The sequence below is a fragment of the Mastigoproctus giganteus genome, chromosome 8, assembly GCF_048544385.1.
Source record: "Mastigoproctus giganteus isolate SK-2022 chromosome 8, ASM4854438v1, whole genome shotgun sequence".
Lineage (NCBI taxonomy): Eukaryota > Metazoa > Arthropoda > Arachnida > Uropygi > Thelyphonidae > Mastigoproctus > Mastigoproctus giganteus.
This window is the reverse complement of record NC_143582.1, coordinates 143581382-143598218: the sequence shown is the minus strand read 5'-3', so window position 1 is coordinate 143598218 and position 16837 is coordinate 143581382. Positions and strand designations below refer to the sequence as shown.

Genomic DNA, 16837 nt, shown 5'->3' with positions numbered 1-16837 from the left:
ATTTAGGAGGGAGAGATCATTGTCAGTGAGCATATGCTCTATGACTCGTCCCCTTCCATTGATGTCAGCACTACCCCACAGAGTGTTATGTCCATTGAAATCGCCAAGAATTAAACAAGGGGAGGGCAATTGCATGATAAGATCATCAAGGTCTTTCTGGGGGATGTCAATCCCAGGTGGCAAATAAACAGAGCAGACAGTTAATAAGAACCCCACTGTAAGGCGAATTGCTACAGCTTCAATGCTAGTTGTAAGCTGCAGAGCCTGAAATGGGATCTGGTTGCCGACGAGGATTGCGACTCCTCCGTGGGCAGACCCATCCACAATTCTATCCTTACGAATGATGGTAATGTTATGCATGGTGGGGTCATCATTTGCCTTTAAATAAGTCTCCTGTACGCAAAAGCAAACTGGTTTGTGCTTTTGCAGGAGTGCCTTGATGTCGTCAGTATTTTGCCGGAATCCACGACAATTCCACTGTAGGAATTTAGCCATTATTTGGACTTGGTGGGTCCATCAGGCGGCTTCCGAGGTGCTGAGGGCTTAATTTTGTCAGTCTTGGATTTATCTTTCCTGGGGAAGTATGGACGCTGTCCTGTGTCCATTTCTTCCTCAGCAAAGAGTTCCAAAACTGACTCATCATGTACCTCCTTCTGCTCGACATCCATGTTTTCCTGGGTACTAGGTGTTACTTCCCCTTTCTTATTCTTTTCTTTTGCTTTTGTTACTTGTGGAGCATTAGGAGGTATCGATATAGGATTTGTTTTTTGTTTGGTTGGGGATTTTTTTGGCGCATGGGCATCTATGGCCATAGTGCGCCATACATAGGTTAGTATTTCTGCTATTTCGTTATAGATCGAGGGTCAGGAGACTGATTTTTGACTAGCTAAAGGAGGTGGTATACATTGATCGCTTTGAGAAAAGTAAAAATCTTTGAGACATTTGTTTTATTGCCCAAAAGTGAAACAAGTGTTAGTGGGTCTTCAGTTGTGGCTGGAGTGAAGATATTCTGGCGTTCTATTGCAAATTTTGCGCATTCCACAAGGATATGTTTCACTGAAAGTACTGTTTTACAGTGATCACACTGGGGGTGATTCTCCCCTCTTAAAAGATAACCATGAGTAATATTAGTGTGACCTATTCGGAGACGAGCTAGTATTACCTCCTGTTGTCGAATTGCACTAAGGCTTGAAGGCCATTGCTCAAGTTTTGGCTTGATACTTCGAAGCTTATTTTCAAGTTGATTTTGCCATGTTGATTGCCACTGGTACATGCATTTTTCCTGTATTATTTGTCTATAATCGTGATGTGGAACTCTCCACTGTACATCAGGTGGTAAGTCGGCCGTTTTTGCGGCACTGTCCGCTAATTCATTTTCTGGAATTCCCATATGTCCTGGGACCCAACAGAAGTGTATGGTTTTTCCAAGTTCAGATAAGGTATATAAAGAGTTTGTTATTTCTTTAACGACAGGGTGGGTGATGTTCATGGTGTTTTCAAGGGCTTGAAGTGCACTTAGAGAATCAGAGAATATTATGCTGCTTTCAATATTGGAGGACTCGATATGCTTCAGTGCAACCTGAATTGCCATTAGTTCAGCAGAAAAGATACTGAACTCATGTGGCAGTTTGTAGGCTAATGTTATGTTCGGGAAAACTGCGGCGATTCCAACGTGGGTGTCATTCTTTGACCCATCTGTATGAACTACAATGAAGTTTGGAAACTGCTCCACCACTGCATGGTACAATTGCAAAAAATTTTCTTTATTTAGTGCAGATTTATCCCATTTATGAAGGTATTTATCACATAAAGGTGGAGTAATTCTCCACGGTGGAAGGAGTAGTGGAGGGGTACTTGTGATATTATCAAAACTCAGATTAAGTTCTTCTAGAAGATGTCTTATTCTTATACCTAACGGTCTGTTAGCAGTAAGGCGGTTATGGTATAACCTGCTGTGTTGGGGAGTGAAAAGTAATTCCCAATTTGGGTGTTCGGGCATAGATCTAATTTTATATGCATAGCGTAATATAAGTTGTTGCCTTCTGATAGAGAGAGGGGGTTCGTGAGCTTCGGCATATAGACTATGTGTTGGTGACGTACGATATGCTCCTAGAGCAATGCGTATTGCACTATGATGGAGAGGATCAAGCCAGCGAAGGACACTAGGCCTTGCTGAGCTATATACTGGGGCCCCGTAATCAAGTTTTGATCTTATTAAAGATCTGTATAGCCGTAATAAGGTAAGGCGATCAGCTCCCCACTTTGTTGCTGAGAGAACCCGGATGATATTTAATTTTTGTTGGCAGGATGTTCTTAGTCTTTTAATATGTTCCAGGAAGGTAAGTTTATGATCTAAGGTGATTCCTAAGAATCGTATGCTGGGTTGAACTGCTATTGGTTTTCCGTTCAGTTGTAGTTCCGGGTGTAGGTGCAATTTACGTTGTCGGCAAAAATGGATACACAACGTTTTTTGAGAACAAAGCTGAAAACCATTGGTTTGTGCCCATGTACTGATCTTATTTATTGCCCCTTGTAATTGTCTCTCGATCGTATTCATGTTTTTCGCATGGCAAGAAATACCAAGGTCATCTACGAACAGTGCCTTATCAATAGTGTTCGGAAGTTGTTCAGCAATGGTGTTTATCACAATTATAAAGAGTGTAGCGCTGAGTACAGAGCCCTGGGGAACTCCTTCTTCCTGAAAAAATAGTTTGGACAGCGAAGTTTTAAATCGAACCTGGAAAGTTCTCTTGTCTAGGAAGTTGCGTATGAAAATCGGGAGATGGCCCCGAAGTCCATGGCGATGTAGCTCACGGAGTATTCCATACTTCCACGTGGAATCATAGGCCTTGCTGATGTCAAAGCAAACCATTACATGGTGTTCCGATCTAAGGAATGCATTCCGAATGGAATTCTCTAGTTTTACTAGTATATCTAGTGTTGATCTGTTCTGTCGAATGCCGAATTGTGCAGAATTTAAGAGATTGAAATTTTCCAGGTACCATATCAGTCGACGGTTCACCATCTTTTCCAGAATTTTGCAAAGGCAACTGGTCAAAGCAATGGGTCTATAGCTAGTAGGGTTTGTCGGGTCTTTTCCAGGTTTAAGGAATGCAAGGACTGTAGCGTGGTGCCATTGCTCAGGGAATGTGTCTTCCCGGTAGAGCCTATTGAACAGATCAAGAAGTGACTGCAGTGATTCAGCACTTAGTTCCTGTATCATTGAATAATGGATATTATCTGGTCCTACAGCGCTACGCCTAGATGTTGACAAGGCTCTATGTAGTTCGTGGATAGTGAATGGTAAGTTATATTGTTCTTCTGCTTTTGAAGAAAAGTTTAACTTTTGTTTTTCTGAATTTGCTTTGAATCTTCTGAAGGCTGGTATGTAACTTTCTGTTGCTGATGTTTTGGCAAAAGTTTCTCCTAGTATATTGGCAATTTGGGCGGGGTCAGAAATGTTCTGCCCTCTCCATTCCATGATAGGCTGAGGTGTCGTTTGATATTTACCACTCATTTTCCTGATTGTTTTCCAAATTTTGTGTGTGGGAGTTGCTTGATTGATGGTTGAAGTGAAGCGAATCCAAGCGGCCTTTTTATTACTGCGTCTAACATACCTGGCTCTTGCTCTAACGCGTTTAAACTGAATGAGATTAGCTGTGGTTGGATAGCGCCTAAAAGTATTCCAAGCTTTATTTTGATCTCTTTTTGCTGCACGGCATTCGTCATTCCACCATATTTTTGGGTGTACAGGTAATTTTGAGGAGGATTTTGGTATAGCTTGTCCTGCTGCGTGTAGTATAGTTTTTGTGACATACTCAACCGCTTCCTTGGTTGGGGATTTTTGTATAATTTCAGGGTCCACTTTAGCTAATTTTTTATACATCTCCCAGTCTGCTTTATCAATTAGCCACCGAGGAATTCTAGTAAGTTGGTAAGAGGGTTTATTTACTAATTCAATTGTAATGGGAAAGTGATCACTATGCAGTGGATCATTGTTTGCCGTCCACTTTAGAGTAGGATACAAAGTTGCAGAACAGATAGACAGGTCTATTGCAGTATATGTTCCAGAAGGAAGGTGAACGTAAGTAGGTGAGCCGTCATTTAGAAGGAGAAGGTTGTTATCATCTAAACATTTTTCAATTAGTTTTCCTCTTTGGTCAATATTGTTGTTACCCCATAGTGTGTGATGACCATTTAAGTCTCCCAGAATGAGGAAAGGTGTGGGGAGTTGAGCTATGAGGTTGTTTAGATCATTTTGTTGGATGGGATAGCTTGGTGGAATATATAAGGAGCAGATTGTAATATGGATGTCAGCAGCTACACGGACCGCTATTGCCTCGAGAGGAGAGTTTAGTAAGACCTGTTTGACAGGAACAAATGGGTTTGTTATAACAGCTACTCCACCATGTGCAGTATTTTGATCAGTTCTATCTTTTCTAAAGATATTGTAATAAGACAGTTTTGGTGTGTCTTGAGGTTTGAAATATGTCTCTTGGAGGCAGAGACATATTGGTGTGTATTTAGAGATAAGGTCGTATAGGTCATTAATATTGGCACGGAAACCACGACAATTCCATTGAATTATTGTGTTCATTGTTTATCTCTAGTTAGACTTTCCGAGCGTTTTCTTGGTGCTGAGGTTCTCTGTTTTTCACTCTTGTTTTTGTCTTTCTTTCGAAAGTAGGGCCTTTCTGTTTCCATGTCTTCTTCTACAAAAATGTGTAGGACCGGGTCATCTGGGGGTATTTCCTTAGTATCCATTTCCTGTTGGTGAGTAGTTACGATTTGTTTTTCTTTGTGCCCTTCATCCGGGGAGTGGTGATTTTCGATTGGTACAGAAATAGGCGTATTGACTGCCTGAGTTTCAGTTGTATTGAACAGTGTTTTTACATAGTTCGAGAAAGACTCTTTTGGGGGTACTGTTAGATCAGTTTGCGATGCGGTTGATTGGAATTTTTTGGTGATATGAGCATACGTAGATCTATTTGCAAGGTTTGGTGGTGAGATATTTCGCTTAGCTTCTTGATAGGACACGTTATGATTGGTTTTATAAATCTGAATAAGTTTCTCAGTTTTCCAGCGTTCACATGTTCTAGCGTAAGCGGGATGATCTTTTTTGCAGTTTGGGCATATCGGTTGGGGTGCAGTACAGGCTTCGCAGTTGTGATCAACTGACCCGCACTTTGCACAAGCAGGAGTTCCCCGGCAAGCTGTCTGGGAATGTCCGTACTTCTGGCATCGGAAACACCGTAGGGGATTTGGAATATAAGGTCTGACATTACAGACGAGATATCCAGCCTTAATGGATGCTGGGCGATGTGGTGTATTAAAGGTCAAAATGAGATTACGTGTAGGAGTCAGAACTCCTTCTTTTCTGGTGGAAATTCTCTTGACCTGTATAACGCCTTCTTCTTTAAGTTCTTCAAGCATCTCCTCTTCGGATACATCTATTAAATCCCAATCAGAAATCACTCCTTTAGAGGTGTTCAGTGATCTGTGGGGTGTCACAGTAACTGGTATTCCAGCAAAGAGATTAATATTCAAGAGTCGCTCTGAGTGTTTACTATTAGAGGTCTCGATCAGAATATCTCCTGACCTAAGTCTTTTTACAGACTTAGGAGTTCCAGCTCTGCTTTCTAATTCCTTCTGTACCCTAAATGGCGAGATTTTGCCAATTGCATTTTCACCAGTTGAGTGCATGATCAGGAAAGCTGGAGTAGGATAGATGTCAGAGTCAGTTTTCTGCCGTTTTGAAGTTCCTGCAATGGAACTGTCTTTCTTTTTTGTTGACTGGGGTGCATCTGGCAGCCCAGATAAGTCAGAGTTTGATTTACTCATGACGTGCTCTTTTTGGCCCCGGGAGATTACCTTTTTCTCCCAGGTTACCAGCCCCGCCACGTGGAGGCAAGAGCGGTGCCGCCTAGTGACCCAAGCGAAGTGAAGGTTAGTATTAACGAAAAATAAAAAAGGGGGTTAAAGAAAGGTACTTTCCTTTCTGGGTTATATAATATAAGAGATCTATTCAATTATAATGCTCAAGAGTTAACGGACTTGCGAAACTCAGGAGAAACGTATATACAGTAAAGCGTATCAGATAATCACTATGAAAAGGCGCTGTGGTCACTAATATCGCTTGGCACTCGGGGCCATCGATATAGGAGTGGCAGCTGATTGGTCCTTTTGTGCAGGTTTTTGGGAGCTTAAAAGATAACGTGCAATGGAAGTAAATGATTCTTTTGGAGGCACAGACATGTCCGTCTGAGTCCCAATCGAACAACTCCCTGCTACCTTCTGGGCGTAGGTAGGTTTTTTGATGTTAAGAGGTTTCACTGCTTTTCTTGCCTCCTGGTACGATATGTTTAGCTCTGCCTTCAGCCGTTGAATTTCTTTTTCTTCTTTCCACCTCTGGCATGCCCTTGAATAGGCCGGATGTTCTACCTCACAGTTAATGCAGGTGGGTTTAGTGGCTGAACATGCTGTTGTTTCGTGGTCCTTTGCACCGCACCGGGCGCATGCAAGGACTCCACGGCAGGCCATTTGAGAATGTCCATACTTCTGACATTTAAAACACCGTAAAGGGTTCAGAATGCATGGACGTACTGGACAGTTGATGTATCCAGCTTTAATCTCATCAGGAGGTTTGGGAGAGTTAAAAGTCAGGATAACACTCCTGGTTTTAACAATTTTCCCATCCCTTCGCGCCGTGATTCTCTTGACGGCAGTAACTCCCTGTGGTTGTAATTCGGAGCAGATTTCCTCCTCGGTGACGTCGAGAAGGTCCCACTCCGAAATGACACCTCTCGATGAATTTAGCGTTCTGTGTGGTGTCACTGTTATGGGTATACCTCCGATTGATGTTACTCGGAGTAGATGTTCAGACTGCCAGTCATTTTTTGTTTCAATCAAGAGGTCCCCAGAACGGAGCCTCTTAACTGACTTGGGTGTACCTGCTAACCCATCCAACCCTTTTTGTATAAAAAAGGGCGACATTTTACCAATCGGTGTTTCATTGGTGGAATGCATTATTAAGAACCTTGGGACAGGCCCTGATGGTAGTTCGGTTCGCTGCCTCTTTGTAGCAATAATGCTATCTGCCTCTCCGTCGTTATTTTCAGATAGGGACCGGGTTGGGCCCCCTGAAGGAATACGTTTATCAGGATTCATGGAGTTTTTTTAATTGTTCAGTGCCCGGGCTCCCCACCCACCACGGAGCCGAAAGGGACGCCCACTACCCGGCATGCAATAAATGCGCTCGGGAGTGGGACCCCAGGGCTACCCAGACACTATACCCGCACCGCCGCCAGCCTGAATCCTGTCCCTCGGACTATGAGGGTAGGGGCGTGGCATTGACACGGTTGACCCTCGCAGGCGAGCCTACTAGCCGATTGATCCTAGCCGGGCCTTCCAGGACCACCCGTCTTGTCGAAGCAGGGGCCAAAGTGGTGTATTGAAGCTGGGCCCCTCAACCACCAGGATCCCCCTTTCCGAATTTCCACGGGTCGCAGCGCACGGCAAACACGCCGGATTCCATTGATGTAAGCCCGGAACCTAGGCTGTGGGCGTTGGATCCCAGTGATGCTAGTCTGGAAGTCCAGCAGCGTCACTGGGAGGTCCCCTCACCACGTACAGGTGCCCACGTCGAGGGGATCATATGATGAATAAAACACACAACATGTAGTGGTCCCTAATTTTAAGAGAAAGTTCAAGTTTGTGTTAAATAAGTATTCTGGCTTTATCATTTCATGGATACTCATATTTTGCATTCGTTTGAAAACTATTGATATAAATGAAGTTAGAAACAAGAAAATAAATGATTATCTGACATATTTCGAAACTCAGATTTTGTTTTTAAAATGAATAAATGAAAACAAAATAAGATTACCACTGGAATCTGCAAGCACAGACAAGATTACAGCACAAAGAACAACGAAAACCTTCATAGTCGAGAGATCTAATTCGGTTAGGAGAGCTTCTTCAACGATACAAAAATATTCCAAGTGTTTTTTCAGGAGTCGGGTATTCTTTACAAGTTTTCTGCAAAAAAGAAAATTAAAAAAGTCACCATTAAATCCTGGAAATTACAAAAATTAGACAAGTCAGCATTTGTAGTTTTCTATTCACTAGGGTAATCTCAAAAGTAATTACTGTATGAACAACAACCGAGTAACAGTCGGCAAAAATGCGTGGACAAAAATCTGTACTTTTATTTGTTCAGTCTCCATTTAATTTAAATTCTTTCACATTTGGACCCCTGTGGAAGAAATATGGGGAGTTCTCTTTTGAACGTGTTCACTGCGAAGTTCAATACACTTTTTGCATTTAATCTGCGAAGATATTTCAAAAATTTCTTCCGGTTAGGCATTAAACAGGCTACTACAGCTACTTTTAGCTGTTGGCTCTGAGGTGCCCCAAATATGACATTTTTTACTTAAGACTTTGTAAACAAAAAAAATAAAAAATGTCATATTAGGTGTACCTCAGAGCCAATTCATCTGCCGATGTGTAGTATGTCTCTAAATTGAGTGTGTTCTCTGATGGATTTGCCTGTTTCTCTGCACAGAAACTTTCTGAACAAATAAAAGTCACTTTGGGCCATATATGAGCTGCACGGGGAGGGGAGAAGAAAGGGATGGTTTAACTGTTCAAATCTTAATTCATTAATTTTAGCCTGTACAACCCGAGCTTTGTGCACGCTATACAGCCATAGAAAAGCAAAAATCTATTACCCAAATTGCAGCAAAAAAAAAAAAAAAATTCAAAAACAGCAAAAGATTCCAACAAAAAAAAAAAAAAAAAAATTTGACCCAGAAAATTGAGCCCACCATTTTTCCAGCTGCTGGTTCGGTTCGAAACTTTTTTCAGGGTTGGAGATCCTGTGTGCTTCCATTGCTTGCAATCTTGATTCAGGATCATGAAAAGGAAGGAAGATGAATGGAAAGGTTTTCATCTCCCCAGACACTACTCATTCTCTCATAGATTTCTTTATCAGCTTTCCCTCTTTGGTCAAAAATTTGATTACTGAATGATGCCCGATTTAATGATATTCATTCTTCTTCCACTTATCAACATAAAATAATTTAATTTTGGAAACTGCAGAAGACATTAACATACGTATATAATATTTCGTTTTATTTTATAAAGCAAGCTATCAAAATAATTTATTCTATCGGAGCTTTTTTTCACCTATTTCGTATTATTATTCATCACGAAATCAAACTCAGCAAACTCGTGTTGTTGTTGTTGTTGTTGTTATTGGAGTTTCTGGCGCAAGGGCTACTTTGGCCATATTGCGCCTACCAAAGGTAGTGAATTTGGTTTGGTTTGGTTTTATTGGCGCATTAGCATCTAAGGCTATAATGCGCCAAGACCAGGTAATATATAAAAATTTAACATCTCAGTGACCTAATTAATTAGGCCACCGTGTCCAGATCTAATTACAATGATAAATCAATAAACGAAATAATAATAACATGAATTTTAAATACGATTAAAAACGTTTATTGCTTTCAAAAAGCTAAAAATAGCAGACACATTGTCATTGTCAGATAAAATCTGACTGAGTGTATACGGCTCAGTCAGATGGCTAAAAGCGGTAAAACGGATATTGCTAAAATCTGGACAGTCAACTAAAATGTGTCTAATTGATAAAATTGTGCCACAGGACTCACACATAGGAGGGTCATCAGCCCTCAGCAAAAACGAATGAGTCAAATGACTATGTCCTATGCGGGTCCGGGCGAGAACAACTTCCTCTTTACGATTCCTGCGCAGACTAGACTGCCACGGTTCAATTAAAGGCTTTATAAGATATAATTTATTCGCATTCTGTCTATTCCACGAATCCTGCCATTGGGAGTGTATCTTTTCGTGTATTATTCGCCTGCAGTCTGTATAAGGGACTGACAGGCAGCGATTATTATTGGGAACTGCTGATTTGGCTGCATTGTCAGCCAAATCATTTCCCTTAATCCCAATGTGGCTGGGAATCCAGCAGAAGCGGATATCATATTCACGTTCTCGGAGGAAGTGAATCTTCTGCTGAATGCTAGACAGAACTGGATGAGAATTATATCTCACAGATATTAAAGCCTGTAACACGCTGAGAGCGTCGGTATACAAAATGAACCGTTGGTATTCGCATTTACTAATGTGATCCAAGGCTAACTCTATAGCGAGCAGCTCTGCAGTAAATATGCTGCATTCAGAGGGAATCTGCTCTGATGTAATGCTGTCTGTAAAGACAGCAGCAGATCCCACATATGATTCCGACTTCGAGCCGTCTGTGTAAACTGGCGCAAAGTCAGAATATTCAGCTCGGTGTGCTGAATAAAGCTGCAGGTAGACAGACGATGGAGTGTCCGACTTTCCCCAATTTCTAAGTGACAAGTCACATGACGGGAAATGAGCATGCCAGGGTGGAAGGGGTTGCTTCGGTGTTTGGGCAACCTTGTCTACCTTGATATTAAATTCTTTGAGCAGCTTGTTTGTTTGTTTGTTTTTGGTTTTTTATTGGCGCATTGGCAGCTGTGGCCATAATGCGCCAAGACTATGCAATATTTAAAAGTTTAAATTCTCGGTGACCTAATTAGTTAGGTCACCATGTCCAGATAAATAATAACAAATATATAAAAATTAAATCAATAAAGAGATAACAATAACAAATTTTAAATACAATTAAAAACTTTTATTGATTTAAAATAGCTAAAAACAGCAGACACGTTGTCATTGTCGGATAAAATCTGACTGAGTGTATAAGGCTCAGTCAGATGACTAAAAGCGGTAAGACGGGTGCTGCTAAAATCTGGACAGTCAATTAAAAGGTGTCTAATCGTTAGGATTGTGCCACAGGACACACACATAGGAGGGTCATCAGCCCTCAGCAAAAACGAATGAGTTAAATGACTGTGTCCTATGCGGGTCCGGGCAAGAACAACTTCCTCCTTACGATTCCTGCGCAGACTAGACTGCCACGGTTCAATTACAGGTTTTATATGATATAACTTATTCGCAGTCTGTCTATTCCACGAATCCTGCCATTGGGAATGTATCTTTTGATGTATTATTTGCCTGTAGTCTGTATAGGGGACTAACAGGCAGTGGTCATTATTGGGAATTGCTGATTTGGCTGCGGCGTCAGCCAAATCATTTCCCCTAATCCCAATGTGGCTAGGAATCCAGCAGAAGCGGATATCATATTCACGTTCATGGAGAACGTGAATCTTCTGCTGAATGCTAGACAGAACTGGATGAGAATTATATCTCACAGATATTAAAGCCTGTAACACGCTGAGAGCGTCGGTATACAAAATGAACCGTTGGTATTGGCATTCACTAATGTGATCCAAGGCTAACTCTATAGCGTGCAGCTCTGCAGTAAATATGCTGCATTCAGAGGGAATCTGCTCCGATGTAGTGCTGTCTGTAAAGACAGCAGCAGATCCCACATATGATTCTGACTTCGACCCGTCTGTGTAGACTGGCGCGAAGTCAGAATGTTCAGCTCGGTGTGCTGAAAAAAGCTGCAGGTAGACAGACGATGGAGTGTCCGACTTTCCCCAATTTCGAAGGGACAAGTCACATGCCGGGACATGAGCATGCCAGGGTGGAAGGGGTTGCTTTGGTGTTTGGGCAACCCTGTCTACCTTTATATTAAGTTCTTTGAGTAGCTCTTGGACACGAATACCAAAAGGACGATTGGCAGTCTTACGGGTGTTGTACAAATTTTCCCATCGTGGCTGAAAAACGGTTAGCCACGTAGGGTGGTCTGGCAGGGATTTCAGTTTTAGAGCGTAGTTTAGAGACAACTGCTTACGTCGAAGCAATAATGGCGGTTCGTTTGCTTCGACGTATAAGCTCTGGACAGGAGATGTGCGATATGCTCCAATAGCGGTACGGAGAGCCAGATGATGGACAGGATCGAGCCAACGAAGTACACTGTCTCTGGCCGAATTGTATACCAGGGACCCGTAATCCAGTCTGGATCGTACAAGTGCACGATAGATGCGTAGTAGGGTGCATCGATCCGCACCCCAAGATGTTGAGGAAAGAGAGCGCAGAATATTTAGCCCTCTTGTGCACTTTGTGCGGAGTTGACGGATGTGATCCAGAAAGGTCAGCTTTTTATCGAATACGAGTCCCAAGAATTTTGTGTCCGCTGCTATTGGAATTACATTTTGTCCGAGCTTTAATTCAGGCTCAGGATGAAGATTACGCTTACGACAAAAGTGTACGCAAACGGTCTTCTCCGGCGAGAACCTGAAGCCATTAGCAAGAGCCCAGGAGTTGAGGCGATCAATAGCTTTCTGCAGTTGTCTTTCAATAACCCTCATGTTGCATGACTGACAAAATATGCTAAAGTCATCAACATAGAGGGCACAGTTTACAGTTGGAGGAAGTTGTTCTGTGATGGAATTCACTTTGATGGCAAAAAGCGTGACACTTAATACTGATCCTTGTGGTACTCCCTCCTCTTGGCTGAAGGAACGAGAGAGTGAGGATCCCACACGAACTTGGAAAGATCGATTGGCTAAAAAGTTTTTAATAAAAATGGGGGAGTTGCCCCCTAAGGCCAAGGCTATGCAGATCTTTTAAGATGCCAAATCTCCAAGTTGTGTCATACGCTTTCTCCATGTCAAAGAACACCGACACCAAGTGTTCACGTTTTAGGAAAGCATCCCGGATGGATGCTTCCAATCTAATAAGATGGTCCAAAGTGGACCGGTTCCTTCGGAAGCCGCACTGTATGTTGGAGAGAAGGTCATTTGATTCTAAGTACCATATTAAACGAGAATTAACCATTCTCTCCAGGATTTTGCACAGACAGCTAGTCAGAGCAATAGGACGATAGTTGGTGGTGACTTTTGGATCCTTTCCTGGCTTAGGGAAGGCAAGAACGATTGCCTTTCTCCAGGAATCCGGAAACTGCCCTTCAGTAAAGATTCTGTTATACAGAAGGAGCAGACAATCCATAGATTTTGGTGAAAGATGTTTAATCATGTCATAATGGATGCCATCTGGTCCAACAGCACTTGCTTTGGAAAGAGCGAGGGCTCTTTTCAGTTCCTGAATAGTAAAATCCCCGTTGTAGGGATAGAGGCCCTTGGACTTAAAAATAAGTGCTTCTCTTTCCAGTTTATGTTTCAGGACCAGGAACTCTGGGGAGTACGAGGATGTTGCGGAGATGTTAGAGAATGTTTCCCCAAGAGCATTGGCTATTGCAGTTGGATCTGCAACAGCGCATCCATTATAATCTAAGATTGAAGAAGGGTGGGATGTATATTTTCCCTTCATTTTCCGGATTTTATCCCAGACTACCTTAGAGTTGGTAGACTGGTTAATAGATGATGTAAAACGGATCCACGATTCCTTTTGGCTCTGACGACGGATGTAGCGTGCTTTGGCTCGTGCACGTTTGAAGGCTATAAGGTTGTTCGTGGTAGGATATCGGCGAAATATCCCCCACGCTTTGTTTTGAGCCTTTTTTGCTGCTGTGCATTGTGAATTCCACCAAGGTTTGGGAAATGGTGGAAACCGGGCTGATGTTTTTGGGACAGCATTAGCAGCTGCGTGGACAATGATTTCTGTGATGTACGTTACTGCGTCATTGATAGGCTCCTGACTGACTGTACTGAGGTCAAAATTTGCCTGATGTTGGAAGGCATTCCAGTCAGCCTGATCAAACTTCCACCGTGGTAACCTAAAAGGAAGACACGGTCTCCCACTGTGTAACAAGGTTATCACAGGGAAGTGATCACTTCCGTATGGATTCTCCTCCACTTCCCAGGTGAGTGAAGGGAGTAGAGAAGGGGAGCAGATAGAGAGATCAATGGCAGAAAAAGTACGGGTAGGCATATGGAAGAAGGTGTTTGTTCCAGTATTTAGAAGGGAAAGGTCATTGTCATTGAGCATACGCTCTATGACTCGTCCCCTTCCGTTGATGTTAGCTCTACCCCACAGGGTGTTATGTCCGTTAAAATCCCCGAGAAGTAAGAAAGGGGGAGGCAACTGCGTTACAAGATCATCAAGGTCTTCCTGGGAGATGTCAGTCCCAGGTGGCAAATAAATCGAGCAGACCGTTATTAAAAATCCCACTGTAAGGCGAATTGCAACAGCCTCTATGCTGGTTGTAATTAGCAAGGGCTGAACTGGGGTCTGTTTACCCACAAGGATAGCCACTCCTCCATGAGCAGGACCATCCGCAATTCTATCCTTACGAAAGATTGTGATGTTATGCAGGGTGGGATCATCATTTGCCTTTAGATAAGTCTCCTGCAAGCAAAAGCAAACTGGCTCGTGCTTTTGCAGGAGGGCCTTGATGTCATCAGTATTTCGCCGGAATCCACGACAATTCCATTGTAGGAATTTAGCCATTATTTTGGCTTGGTGGGTCCATCAGGCGGCTTCCGAGGTGCTGAGGGCTTACTTTTATCAGTCTTGGCTTTGTCTTTTTTGGGGAAGAATGGACGATGTCCCGTGTCCATTTCTTCCTCCGCAAAGAGTTCCAAGACTGATTCATCCTGTACCTCCTTGTTCTCTACATCCATTCTTTCTGTTGTTACTTCAGGCTCTTTACCACTTGGTTTTGGTAGTGGTGGAGCACTAGGAGGTACGGATATAGGAGTGGCAACTGACTGTGTTTTTTTTGGTGGGCTTCTGAGAACTCAATAAATAGCGTGCAATCGGGGTGAATGACTCTCTTGGTGGTATAGTCATCTCAGTTTGTGTCCCGATAGTGCTCTTAGCAGAAACCTTCTGGGCATATGAAGGTTTCCCGCTATTTACTGGTTGGATACGTTTTCTGGCCTCTGGGTAGGAAATATTCAGCTCTGTTTTTAGTTTTTGGATTTCTTTTTCGTCTTTCCACCGCTGGCATGCTCTTGAATAGGCGGGGTGCTCACCTTGGCAGTTAACACAGGCGGGTTTTGGAGCTGTACATTCCTTGCTCTCGTGGTCTTTAACACCACATCGAGCACAGGCAGGGTTACCACGACAAGATGTTTGTGAGTGGCCGTATTTTTGGCATCTAAAACACCGCAGTGGGTTTGGGATATAAATCCTCACTGGGCAGTTTAGATAACCTGCCTTGATGGAATTTGGAGGCCGTGGGGTGTTAAACGTGAGGATGAGAACTCGGGTAGGGACGAGATTCCCATCCTTCCGTATCGATATTCTCTTTACAGCTGTCACTCCTTGGTCTTTCAATTCAGAGCAGATCTCTTCTTCAGAAACATGAAGAAGGTCCCACTCTGATATGACACCACGTGAAGAATTTAGAGTTTTGTGAGGGGTTACGATGATAGGTATTCCCCCTATGGATGTAGCCTTTATGATTTTTTCCGCTTGCTTGGTGGTAGAAGCTTCGACCAAAAGGTCGCCAGAACGCAGTCTTTTTACAGATTTTGGTGAACCTGCCAACCCTTCTAATCCTTTCTGGATGAAGAAGGGTGACATCTTTCCAATGGACTGCTCTCCGGTGGAATGGAGAATGAGGAAAAGCGGTGTCACTAATGGTGGTGATTTATCCTCAGTTCTGGCTCGTTTTGCAGAGGTGTTATCTGCGTCATCATCTCGATTAGGTAGGGGCCTTGTTGGGGCCCCAGAAGAAAGGGGATTTGAATTACTCATGAGAGTAAAGAAAAATGTCTGATGCCTAAGTACCTCACCCACCACGGAGCCCTACGAGGGGGCGCCCACTCGTGAACTAGCAGGTACTGCGTACACGAATGGGACGCCGAGTTCGCTTAGAACACCATACCCACGTTACCAATAAGTCTTTATCCCGTCCCAGGACCATAGGGAGGGAGACTTATTGGAACGCAGTTGACCCTAGCAGTATAATACCACCCGCCGATTGATCCCAGTCGAGCCGGTCCGGGACCACCCGTCTCGTCGAAGCAGGGGCCAAAGTGGTGTATTAAGGCTGGGCCCCTCAACCACCAGGATCCCCCTTTCCGCTTCCACGGGTCGCGGCGCACGGCTGCACACGCCGGATTCCAATGATGTAACCCTGGAACCAAGGTATGGGCGTTGGATCCCAGTGATGCTAATCTGGAAAACCAGCAGCATCACTGGGAGGTCCCCTCACCACGTACAGGTGCCCACGTCGAGGGGTTTGAGCAGCTCTTGGACACGAATACCAAAAGGTCGGTTGGCAGTCTTACGTGTGTTATACAAATTTTCCCATCGTGGCTCAAAAACGGATAGCCACGTAGGGTGGTCTGGCAGGGATTTCAGTTTTAGAGCGTAGTTTAGAGACAACTGCTTACGACGAAGCGATAACGGCGGTTCGTTTGCTTCGACGTATAAGCTCTGGACTGGAGATGTTCGATATGCTCCAATAGCGGTACGGAGTGCCAGATGATGGACAGGATCCAGCCAACGAAGTACACTGTCTCTGGCCGAATTGTATACCAGGGACCCGTAATCTAGTCTGGATCGCACAAGTGCACGGTAAAGCCGAAGGAGGGTACATCGGTCTGCTCCCCAAGATGTAGAGGAGAGAGAGCGGAGGATATTTAGCCCTCTTGTGCACTTGGTGCGGAGTTGACGAATGTGATCAAGAAAGGTCAACTTTTTATCAAATACGAGTCCCAGAAATTTTGTATCCGCCGCAACTGGAATAGCATTTTGTCCGAGCCTTAATTCAGGTTCAGGATGAAGATTACGCTTACGACAAAAGTGTACGCAAACGGTCTTCTCCGGCGAGAACCTGAAACCATTTTCAAGTGCCCAGGAGTTGAGGCGATCAATGGCTTTCTGCAGTTGTCTTTCAATAACCCTCATGTTGCATGACTGACAAAATATGCTAAAGTCATCAACATAGAGGGCACCGTTT

At 43.5% G+C, this 16837-nt stretch overlaps 1 protein-coding gene across 1 annotated transcript in view; it reads right to left on the bottom strand.

The window, feature by feature from the left end:
* Positions 1-16837, bottom strand: part of LOC150081881 (kunitz-type serine protease inhibitor IX-like) — a 109495-nt gene that overhangs the window by 82209 nt on the left and 10449 nt on the right. The window contains exon 2 of the mRNA XM_090378951.1: positions 7886-8037. Within this exon, the coding sequence (XP_090235077.1) occupies positions 7886-7943 (58 nt within the window). The 5' untranslated portion in view covers positions 7944-8037. The remainder of the gene's footprint in view (positions 1-7885; positions 8038-16837) is intronic.